The sequence below is a fragment of the Carya illinoinensis genome, chromosome 7 (genome assembly GCF_018687715.1).
Source record: "Carya illinoinensis cultivar Pawnee chromosome 7, C.illinoinensisPawnee_v1, whole genome shotgun sequence".
Lineage (NCBI taxonomy): Eukaryota > Viridiplantae > Streptophyta > Magnoliopsida > Fagales > Juglandaceae > Carya > Carya illinoinensis.
The window spans coordinates 13,389,318-13,401,986 of record NC_056758.1 but is presented as its reverse complement, the minus strand read 5'-3'; the positions used below and the strand labels follow the sequence as shown (position 1 = coordinate 13,401,986).

Below are 12,669 nucleotides of genomic sequence, written 5' to 3'. Positions count from 1 at the left end.
TTCCACGTGAGGGGGTATTTTAATCTGATAGGTTGTCATGTACGGGCATTTAAGTAGTGCCTGATTTAGGAGGACAATGTTCATGATTTAATTTCTTTTTTTCGGAACGGCCGCGGGGGGGGGGGGGGGGGGGGGGGGGGGGATCAGATATATGTATGCATGTTCCTTTTGTTTTGGAAAAAAAAAATGCAAGTAATTGTGGTCTGTAGTTCTTGAAGATAGAAGTAGATATCCATGACTTTTTCTATTGATTCTGGTACCTCTTCTTTACTTGTTGCGAGCAAACACAACTTTGAGAAGTGATCATTCCTGGTAATGCATGTGATGTTCTTTGGCGGGTGTTGACAACTGGGTGGTGATGATGGTTACTCATAGTAACACATGAAAGATGGTGGATTCTGGTGCTGAGAGGTTGCCCAAATTTATCATGAACTGAGATGACCCTGGTTGACATCCAATGGAGAACATGTTGATGAGCAGTGGTGTTGTCTAGTTTTTTCATTGTAGTTTTTTTGAGCACATTGATAATGGTTGATAGAGGCAATATTGACAACTTCATTGTAAACATCATAGCTCTGGAATCTTTTGAAAAATTCAAGTTCATTTTCAATAATGCTTTTCTTTTTCAAGGTTCTTACAGGTTTGATGGTGTAGTGATTGACTGTTCATGTTCTTATTGCCATAGGTTACAGCTTTAAGCATGGGCGACAACCATGAGTTTGAGATGGCAGCTAAAGTTGAAAAGGTAAGTGTATATTGTCATGGGTTATCCTCACCCCAAGTCAAATTTGAAGCCTTGGGAGCAAACAATTTTTAGGGGCCATGTCCCATTGGTAAAAAGTTGATGAATTACCTGCTGTGTGTAATGTGGGCAAGTTAAATGGGTTCGGGGTTTAACTGGATAAAAGACCTGTTGAGTTTGCAAAATCTCTGAAATTCCTTGCATTAAAAAAAATCCAAAAGTGACTACCAAATTTCCACTTCCATTTTATCCCTGATTTTGAAATTGGAAATGTCAAAGCACCAATCGTTAAAGGTTGATTTTAAGGGTGTAAAAAGTAAATATATTTGTGCCAAAGTATCACATGCCTCTCAAATTTTTCTTTTTGAATTCTATGAAGACATTTGTTGTGGGACAAAGGGAGTATGTGGCACACCAAACACCAGCCATAAAAATGAGAATTTGCAGTAAGATTGATTCACAACCTCTGATAAGCGTTCGTGATTTTTATAGATGTACGATTTAGCATATTACAAAGCCAAAGAAATGCTTCAGAAGAATCATCAAGTTCTTGGAAAGATTGTTGAGGAGTTGGTTGAATTTGAAATCCTGACTAGAAAGGTAAATAATCATTATCCTGAAACTGCCTATATTATCATGCTTAACATTTCTGCTATGGTTCTTGCACTTGTTGAATTTCTATGAGTCTATTGTTTTAAGTATTTGTGAACATATTTCTGAGGGACTACAAGAAGTACCAATTGGTCTAGCTGCAAGATGCTTGAAGAGAGATCTAATTGTCAAAAGGTCTGAATGCCTTTTTCCCTTGGGTTCCTTTCATTATTTATAGAGAGAGTTACATATATGTTACTAAGTATTTCGGCGCTAATTGCTGCAGAATTTTCTGTACACGTAAAGTATTTCCCACGTTAACTACAGCCCATACGTTAAGTATTCCCACGTTATCTACAGCCTAATTGTCTGCTATATACAGTCTAGATATATATATATACCTAAATTATCCTTGTAACATCCCCCCTCAAATTGATGCTGGTAGATCAAGAAGCATCAATTTGTCAACCAAGAATTGATGTCGATGCCGAGAAAGAGCTTTAGTGAATATGTCTGCAGTTTGACTTTCAGTGGAAATGTGAGGGAGAGTAATAACATGTTTGTCAAATGATTCACGTATAGAATGACAATCGACTTCGATATATTTTATACGCTCATGGTAGACAAGATTAGCGGTGATCTGAATAGTATTGGTATTATCAGCATGAAGAGGAGTGGAATGCAGCTGAGGAAAACCAAGTTCACCCAATAAACCACGAAGCCATGTGATCTCAGAGCATGCGGAAGACATAGCACGATACTTAGACTCAGTGGAGGACTTGGAAACTCTGTCTTGCTTCTGACTCTTCCAAGGAATGAGTGCATTGCCTAGGAACATGCACTAGCCAGTAACAGAGCAACGAGTATCCTCACATCCAGCCCAATCAACATCACTATATCCCACCAACTGTAAGGAAGATTCTTTAGGAAAGAACAACCCACATGTAGAGGTGCCCTTCAAATATAGGATAATGCGACGAACAACGGTTAAATGAAGATGTTGGGGAGCCTGCATAAATTGACTTACTTGTTGCACAACAAAAGAAATGTCAGGACGAGTAATCGTCAAGTAGTTCAAACTCCCGACAAGCTGCCGATACAATGATGGATCTGATAGAAGCTCACCTTCCTCCTGACAAAGCTTAAGATTTACCTCCAAGGGAGTAAAAATAGAGTTACCCGATTGGAGACCAGCCAATGAAATCATTTCCCGTGTGTATTTGTGCTGGTGTAACAATGTACCAGTCGGAGTAAGCTGCACCTCAAGGCCAAGAAAGTACTGCAGGGGACCAAGATCTTTCATGTGAAAAGAGGCCTTGAGATGTTGTCGTAATTGCTTAATTAACTCAGTATCGGAGCCAGTAATCACAATGTCATCAACATATACCAAAAGCAATACAATTCCTACAGAAGTCTTGCGAAGAAAAAGAGAGGAATCAAACTGACTTTGAGTAAAATGAAAAGCAAGTAGTGTAGAGCGAAATTTATCAAACCATGCACGTGGAGTCTGTTTCGGTCCATACAAGGATCGGCGTAGCCGAAAAACCTCTGACGAAGGTGTAGTAAACATGTCGGGAGGTGGAGACATATAGATTTCTTCCTTCAAATCCCCATGGAGAAAAGCATTCTTCACTTCCATCTGGTGGAGAGACCACCCTTGCGACGCAACAAGTGCCAAGATAGTCCGCACAGTAGTCATTTTGGCAATAGGTGCAAATGTCTCTTCATAATCAATACCATACTCCTGTCGGTTCCCAAGAACCACAAGACGGGCCTTATATCTGCTTAGTGAGCCATCAGCTCGAAACTTGACTGAGTACACCCATTTACAACCAATAGGTTTGACACCAGAGGGACAAATCACAAGATCCCAAGTGTGATTGTCTTGAAGAGCTTGGATTTCTTCTTGCATGGCCTGCTGCCAACATACTTGGGTGGTTGCCTGGGTATAAGAGTGAGGAACAGAAACAGTGTCGAGAGTGGCAATGAGATATGAGGAAAACCATACCTATCTGGTGGATGTGTAGCCTGGGTGGAGTGCCGAGGTATAGGAACCGCAAAATCAAATGACGGATCAGTGTCTGGAAGGGACGTGGAAGAAGGGGGAAGACGTCAATGATACACCATACCTAGTTTAAATCGCTCAATAGAAGAGGACACATCATCAAAAGCGGGAAGAAGAGTAATAGGAGGATCAGAAATAGCTTGAAACTGAAAGAAATATTGATTTTCAAAGAAAATCACATTCTGTGAGATTCGGAATTTGTTTGCATGAGTATCATAACAAATAAATCCTTTCTGAGTAGGACTATATCCCATGAAGGCACACGTGACAGATTGTGCAGCAGGCTTATGACGCTCAACAGGAGGCAGATGAACAAAACAAACACACCCAAAAGTATGAAATGATTGATATTCAAGGGATATGCCAAATAATCGAAAATAGGGAGAATCATAATCTAGAGTGGCAGTAGGCAAACGATTAATCAAATAGACAGCAGTAGAAAAAGCTTTTACCCAAAATTTAGAAGGTACAGAAGAATCAATCAACAAAGTACAGACGACATCTAAGAGATGACGATTCTTATGCTCAGCGACTCCATTTTGTTAAGGAGTATAAGGACAAGAACGTTGGGAAATGATCCCCTTTTGCTGAAGAAAATTCTGAAAAGAATGATACATGTACTCCCCGCCTGAGTCGGAGCGTAAAGTTTTGATACAAGTACGGAATTGTGTCTCGACAAGCGCAATGAATTTTTGAAAGACAGAAAATACGTCATCTTTAGAACGGAGAAAATATATCCAAGTGAATCGACTATAATCATCAATAAATGTCACAAAATAACGATACTGACCATGAGAAATAACAGGACTCACACCCCAAACGTTAGTATGCACAATCTCAAAACAATTAGAAGCACGACCACCGTGCGCAGGAAAAGGTAAAGTTTTACTTTTACTAAGATTACAAGTAGCACAATCAAAAGATACAAGAGAAGAGGAAAAGAAATCTTTATTGCCCAAAAAACCATGTTTCATAAGATGAGCCAAGACAACAGAATTAGGATGACCTAATTTCTTATGCCAGACTTCATTAGTATTGGCAGTAGCCGTACAAGCAAGAGAAACAACATTAGGAATAGAAAACTGTAAAGGAAATAAACGTGCCACTTTAGGCCCCTTTGCAATCACTGTCCCTGACACCTGATCCTGCACAAGACAACCACCACGAGAAAAGTGAACCTCACAATTATTATCTATCAATTGTCCACCAGAAATCAAATTGGTAGATAATCCAGGAGAGATGAAAACATCACTAAATGAAGAGCCCAATTTACCAACAGAAGTAATAGGAAGGGTACTACCATTAGAGATCTGAATATTTTGCGAGCCTCTATACTTATGAACCCCATGGAGACCCGTCGTATTTCCAGTCATATGATTAGAAGTGCCCGAATCAACAATCCAAGAGGTTGAGTTAGTATCTGTACCTTGTAGACCTAAGGCCGTAAAAGCAAACACAATCATCTGTTGGACCATTGCTGGTGTGAGAACAAATAAATTAGAGTTTACAATAGGTGGTGCAGAAGAAGAAGGAGAAGAGGACTGAATAGCAGCCTCAAAAGCTTGGGATTGGCGATTCTGAGGCCGCACTCGATAGTTTTTGATGATATGACCCTCTTTCTTGCAGTAGTTACAAACTTTCTTAGGGCAATTTCGGGCAATATGACCAAATTCCTTGCAATTAAAACATTGTACCTTGTTCCTCCCTCTCTCTTGTGCTGCATAGGCTACATTCACAGCCTCAGAAAAGACTTTCTCAGAAGTCATACCCATCTGAGTGGATAATCATTGTTCTTCACGTAATAAATCTCCCAAACAAATATCCAAAGAAGGAACCGAACTACGGTTTAATAAACCAGCTCGAACAGGCTCAAATTCAAGGCAAAGCTTCATCAAAAATTGATCACGTTGACTCTCAGTATGAACCCTTGAAGAGCCATGAGGGCTATAGGGGGAACCTTAGCATGAACAATAGCAGAATACTCACTCCAAAGATTAATAAAGCTAGAATAAAATTGTTCAATGGTCAAATTACCTTGAGTATAATTGCTAATTTCCACCTCCAATTGGAATTTCCGAGCACTGTGATTCTGGTGATAAATGCGATGGAGATAGTCCCACATAGCTTGAGCTGTGGTTAAACAGTGAAGAATGGTCACAAGGTGAGACTCAATCGTCCCCAGTAGCCATGAGATCACCTTAGCATCCTTGACCTCCCATTGGGGAAATTCTTTTTCATCAGTGGGAACCGTAGCAGAACTATCAATATGATTTGATAATTCTTTCCCTTTCAAAAATATCTTAAATTGAAATTCTCACGTAGGAAAATTCTCAATAGACATGATGAAAATCACGAAAATCAAATAAGCAATAAATCCAACCCAAAAATAGATCCAAGTCAAGATAATAGATTCAAGTCAAAATCCAACCCAAAAGTATTTCTCATGTATGACCCACTTGAAAACAAATGGCCCACGTCAAACAAGACAAAATAATAGGTCCAAGTCAAAATCCAACCCAAATGCCCCACAAGGTTCCTCCCAAAAGTATTCTCATGTATGACCCACTTGAAAGCAAATGGCCCACGTCAAACAAGAATCAAATGCCCACAGATTTAAAGGAAGATATCTACATGAAACTTCCATCTGGTATGCCTATTTCCTCCCCTATGCCTGTTTGTATGGTCTTAAACAAGCTCCTCGAGCTTGATTTGAAAATTTTCACAATACTTTGCTAGGGTTTTCTTTTAAGCAAAGTAAGTATGATGCTTCCTTATTTTTGCACAAGGGCGATGCTGGAGTAGTATTTTTATTGGTATATGTAGATGATATTATCATCTCTGCTTTGGATGGACTTTTGATTAAAAAAACTTCAGCAACATCTTCATAATGTGTTTCACATGAAGGATCTTGGGGATCTTACCTACTTTCTAGGGTTGGAAGTTAGGTCTCAGACACATGGTTTATTTCTCAGTCAACACAAGTATATTCAAGACCTAATTCAATTAGGGAGATTGGAAGATAATACTCCAGTTGATACTCCTCTGGAGGTGAATGTTAAGTATAGGAAAGAAGAAGGCGAACTTCTCTCGGATCCTACCTTATACCGTAAGTTGGTTGGCAGCTTGATTTATCTCATCATCATGCACCCTGATATTTCCTATGCTGTCCACACTGTTAGTAAGTTCATGGATTCTCCTCGACATCTTCATTTTGTAGTTGTTCGTCGGATTGTTCGCTATCTACTTGGGACTCCTAATCGTGGACTGTTTTTTCCTAAAGGTTCTTCTCTTCAATTAGTTGCCTACATTGATGCAGATTGGGCTGGATGTCCGGACTCTCGACATTCTACTACTGGATGGTGTGTCTTCCTTGGGGATTCTCTTATCTCTTGGAAGTGTAAGAAGCAAGGTTGTGTATCTAAGTCATCTACAGAGGCTGAATATCCGGTAATGTCTACTGCTTGTTCGGAAATTATGTGGTTGCGTGGTATTCTTTCATAACTCAGCTTTGCACAGACACATCCCACGCCTCTTCATGGTGATAATACAAGTGCCATTCAAATTGTAGCCAACCCAGTTTTTCATGAACGTACAAAGCATATCGAGGTTGATTGTCACTATATCCGAGATGCCTATGAGTTTAAAGCTATCATTCTCCCTCATGTGGCCACTGAACACCAAGTAGCCGATATCTTCACCAGAGCTCTGATTTGACAATGGCATCAATACCTAGTTAGCAAATTGCTGCTAGTCGACTCTCTAGCATCAATTTGAGGGAAAGTATCAAAGGAAAACTAGGGTTTTCTTTACTAAGTTGCAGCTAGGGTTACATGGCAGCTAATCTCCTACTTTATTGGGATGCAGCAGAACTGAAATTCAAATAGATTAGGATTTATCTTCTAATCTTATCTTGTATTTAAATTAAACTTGCACATATTTAGATAGGATAAAATCAGGTTAGTTTAGATAGAGATAAAGATGTAATTTGGTGAGATTAGATAGAGATAAAGATGTAGTTTGTTGAGATTCAAATTTGAATTCTCAATCTTATCTTTGTAATTATTTCTATATAATGAGAAGGAAGCACCTCAAGGGGGTCATTCAGCCAAATCTGACAGGGAGGCCCATTGGATCGCAAGCACATCAATGATGTTGTAGAATTAAGCTGATCACGTGCATAGAATCTGGATATGCACTTGTGAAACATCTAGTCCAATCTAACCTACCAAATTTCATAGTTTTAGGTGTGTACTTTCCCTCCATTTTCCCACAAAACAACACACAAATAGGAAAAGAGGATATCTTTCTTCTTGCTCCAGTTAGCTTCCTGAAGGTACCTCTCTGTCTCTCTATCATTGATTTCTCAATTTGTTTTTCCCTCTACAACCTGTGATTTTCTTTTTTATTCGTTGGTTTTCTTTTTGATTCTTTTGCTCTGATTGTGATTTGAACCTTTCAAATGCAATAAGTTGTGATAATCTCAAATGAGATATTTGATTTTGTCCTTGAAACTCATCGTTGTTTAATAAAACAATTTTCTGTTCACATTTTGCAAAACATGAGCATATAAAAGTTATAAAAGAAATCTTTGATTTTCTCAAATTTTCATGCTTATGGTCAATCATTTTATTTTGATAGGATTTATGTTGTGTTTTTAATGCTATTTATTTTTAATTTTTTTCACAAGTCTGTATGTTTTCCTTTCCAAGAAGAAGAATTCTTATGGTTACTTTCTCTGTTTTTTTTTTTTTTTTTTTTTTTTTTTTTTTTTTTTTTATATGTTTGTACTTTAGTTTTGTATGAAAGTGTCATCGAAAATAAAAAATCGATTTTGTAAGTGCTTCCATGGATCCCAATATGGCAGTCAGATTGGTACAATTATCCGCAACTGCGGATTTCCACATCTGAATATCCAGCCTAGTACAAAGGTAGAGGTGGGAGCAGATTTGAGTATCCACCCAAGGGCAATTGCATGGGTGGTTTAAGCCCAAACCCTACGCATCTTATAGGCGTAACATATGGTGTGGGGATGGACCACGAAAGGGGTCTGTTCTGGAGTTGTTCATTATCGTTTGTAGTATGGTGGTATTGATAGTGGATAATATGAATTCTAATGGAACTCTTCAGTGTATTTATCTCTTACTGGATTTGTGCAAGATTTGGAGGTAGAAGGAGTAACATCATTTTTTGAATTGTTGTGCTCCATCAGGGTAGAATTGGTGAAAATTGTTTTCTCAAAAAAAAGAATTGGTGAAAATTGTACTCGTGGATCCCCTCTAGGAGGAGTTTGAAGCTAGGTCGTACTATCAAACATAATCTATTTTGAAGGATTCTCAATTTCCATGGAAGATTATTTAAAAAGTCAGTAAGTTTCTTTGTGTGGATGGCAGCCCTTGGGATGATCTTGACTTTGAATAAGCGAAAAGAAATTTCATAGCAGTGACTTGGTGTTACATGTATGAAGGGAGCGGGGAATCCATAATCTCCCCTTCTCATCCATTGTGAAGTGACAAGGGCATTGTGGCCAGTGATTTCAAGCCCTTTTGGAGTAGAACGGGTCATGCCTAGAAGGATGATAGAGTTAGATTGTTCAATAGGTCAATTTGTTTTTAGTGTGGAGCATATGGAGAGAGCAGAATGCAAGACACTGAGATGTTGGTAAAAGAGCTAAAGAATATGTTGATCAAATTGCTCTATATGGATAGGGGTCTATAATCTATCTCGTTACTCTAATAATTTTGATTTTTTAAGTTTTCACTTCTGTTAATCATTAAAAGGGTTCTATTATATACACCCTGTGCATCAGGGTTGTGCCCCTGTCCTTTGAATGAAAATTTCTAGTGTTTCCTTTTCTTTTCTTTTCTTTTTTTTCTTTTTTTTTTTGATGAGGAATTCCAAAGACCGTACAAACATAACCTTTCATTTCTAGTTGTTTGTTACTTGGTTTAGTGGTTATTTTCTCTCTTTTATTTAGAAATCAAACTCTTCTCAGGAAAATGATTAGGAATAGCCTCTATGAAGGGTTTATGTTCTTTGTCAAGATTTGTAGAGATTGGGTTGAATAAAATTCCAGCTACTTCTCTAAAGATTTGAGAATGTGACTCTCCTTAGTTACAATTATTTCGGAAACCTAGGTGTGATTGCCTGGGCTCTCTTTCCTTTTCTATTTTTTTTTTCTTTCCTTTTATATATGACTAACATAACTGACTCAAGTTTGTTCATGTCAAACCCTATCCATAAGCCTTCAAGAACTTATCAGAACCTAATCCAATGCTGAATTTCTGAAAGATGTGCATCAAATTGATATCAGAGCAAGTCAGAGATTTTTGTGCTGTGTTTTTGTTCCTTTTTTTTTTTTTATTGGTGATTTTTGTGCTGTCTTATTAGGCTATAAGAGTATTCTGCATCTTATTCGATCTAAATCTTTAGTTCAGACATTGAGAATATTGAGGGCAAGTAGAAGATGAATCAGAAAGAAACAAAACAGGAGAGGGAGAGGCAAGGAAATCAAACAAATCTTTCAGCTGTGTATTCTCAATAATCCTCGACGTTCTCAAACATTAGAACCCCTCACATCCTAAAGGAAAAAAGAATTCCAGCCCTGGTCTAATAAATCCTGGCCCTACATTACAAGCCTTAATTATTTTTTATTTTTTATTTTTATAGTTAGAAATAAAATTTTATCAAAACAAGTAGGCATAGTCTAAGCATACAGGAAGTATACAAAGAGAACACCAATCCCTAGGGGTTGGCTTAAGTGGTAAAAGCCTTGGTGGTGGTGGTATGCTCCTTTTCTAGGTATAAGGTTTGATTCCTCTGGGGTGCAAACAATGTCTAGGGGCCATCAGACTGGGGAACTTCTCCTTGATTACCCAAGGTGGACATACAGGAAACTCTTTGATGATGTCCCGTGCACCCTCGGGATTAGTCGGGATTTTGTTCTCGGACATCTAGTGCCAATCAAAGGAAGGGGAAAAAAAAAAGTATACAAAAAAATCATGAAAACTAGCCCTATTGAAAAAAAAAAAAAAAGAGAAGCCCATAAAAATAAGGTATTGGAAGAGAATCTTTTAAGTTCACCCAAAGAATGTTCTCAATCTTCAAAGCTTTCCATCCAAATGCACACCATAAGACATGGGAATCATTTTCTGCACTGAGGCAATTTGGGGATTACCCTGAAGACCTCTCCAACAAGCAAGAAGATTCATCACCCTTCTTGGCTGTACCCATGCAAGTTCAATCCTGCTGAATATATCATCCCATAAGACCCTAGCCACCTCACAACGAAGTAATAGATGGTCCACAGTTTCACCATTTTGCTTACACATGTAGCCAATCAATGACAAGAAGGCCGTGATTCCTCAGATTATCTATGGTCATGCTTTTGGCAAGGTAAGCAATCCAAAACCCATAGTTGGAGTCAGTAGCAACCCTCCACCATGCCTTCCCTCAATGATTGAATTTGGCCATGGTCCGTCTTGCAGAAAAGCAAATCATCTGCAAAAATAAGGTGAGAAATATTGATAGTGTCACAATAAGTACTTCCAACCGAAAAACATGTAATAAATCCACCACCAATGGTGGCCTCCGACATTCTATTGAAAGTATCCATAATAATGAAAAATTGAAAATGAGACAATGGATCCCCTTGTCTCAACCCATGGGGCTGTTAAAGAATCCAATCAAAGAGCCATTCACCAAGACTGAAAAACGAGTTGGGGAAACACAATGTTTTATCTAAGAACACCATATCTCCTCAAAATCACACTTCCCAAACAATAATACAGAAGTTCCTAATTTACATGTTCATGAGCCTCCTCCATATCCAACTTGCATAAAGTATCTGGCATTCCCTTATTGATTCTACTCTCTAAACATTCATTGGCAATGAGCACCGAGTCCAAAAATTTGCCTTCCTTGACGAAGGCATTTTGAGGCTTTGAAATAATCTTCTACATGACTATGCTCATATGGTTGGCAAGAACTTCAGATATGAACTTATACACCCCATTCACAAGGTTAAAGGGGATGATAATAATTTACTCGGAAGCACCAGCCCTCTTTGTGACAATTGCAATGAGAGTCACATTACGGCTTTTCCCCTCGAGACATCCTCCCAAACAATGTCCCAACAATCCTGAAATAAAGCCATGGGGAAACCATCTGGTTTAAGAGCTTGCCACCACTCTTATCACTTGTAGAACTTCATGCTTTCGAACAGTCCATCCAACCAGTTGCACTCAGGATATCAATAGGCTTAAAAGCTAAATCATCAAGTTTAGGCCTCTAATTAAATTGTTTCGTGAGGATTCTTTCAGAACGGTGGCCAATGTGATCCTTGATCTCAGAGTGATCCCAAAGGGCAAGACCATTAATGTGAAGTATCTTAAAGGTATTGTTCCTCCAATGTGAATTGGCTACCCAGTGGAAGAGCGCAGTGCAATTATCCCCTTCTTTCGACCAAAAAGCCCGAGATTTTTGCCTCCACTAGATTTCCTCCATCAAAATCACCACCTCAAGATAAGAAGCAATCTGATTTTTTTTTCTCAAAAACACCACATGAACCCCAATCTCCTCCCTACCCTCTAAGCCCCGCAACTCCTCAAGAAAGGACTTCTTCTGACTATCTACATTCCCAAAAACTTCCACATTCCATGTCGTCAGGTGTCATTATTCGAAGATTTTAGTTTGCCTGCCAATATAAAGTTAGTGCCATGAATCTGATAAGAAGACCCTTGTGAATGCCGAGGTCATCTTAATTATATCTTAATTAAAAATTATCCAAAACACAAATAGGAAAATAACGAACTAGCAAATAATAGCAGGCTACCTCAAACTCTTACCAGATAATGCAGATTTGGGATTTTCAGATAATTCTTCTCCACCCGCTCATTGTTACAGCATCAAAGTACATATAACTCTTTTACATAATGTCTTTAATTGAACTCAATCAGGTGGAATCTGAGTTGTTCAATACATCTCAATTACAGTCATTTTTTTTAACTTCAAAGTAATGTTACTGTACTTATTTGAGTTTACTTGCAGTTTAATTCAGATCTCTCTCTCTCTCTCTCTCTCTCTCTCACACACACCAAAAAAAAAAAAAAAAATTGGTGGGTTTGAGGTTGAGAAAATGGAATTCATGAATATCTTGAGCGTTCAAACATGCATGAATTTATAAACTCTTAGTCCCCACCCCACCCCCTCTTATTGAAATGTAATATTTTTGGTAATAACTGATGACATAAATATCTTCAATAATATGATGTAC

General features: G+C 38.3%; 1 protein-coding gene across 2 annotated transcripts in view; it reads left to right on the top strand.

Annotated features, from left to right (window-relative positions):
- The window catches only part of LOC122315221 (probable inactive ATP-dependent zinc metalloprotease FTSHI 5, chloroplastic), a 36,550-nt gene that overhangs the window by 22,513 nt on the left and 1,368 nt on the right, over positions 1 to 12,669 (top strand). For both annotated transcript variants that reach the window (XM_043131026.1, XM_043131025.1), the window contains 2 exons: positions 686 to 745; positions 1,235 to 1,342. In XM_043131026.1, the coding sequence (XP_042986960.1) occupies positions 686 to 745; positions 1,235 to 1,342 (168 nt within the window). The remainder of the gene's footprint in view (positions 1 to 685; positions 746 to 1,234; positions 1,343 to 12,669) is intronic.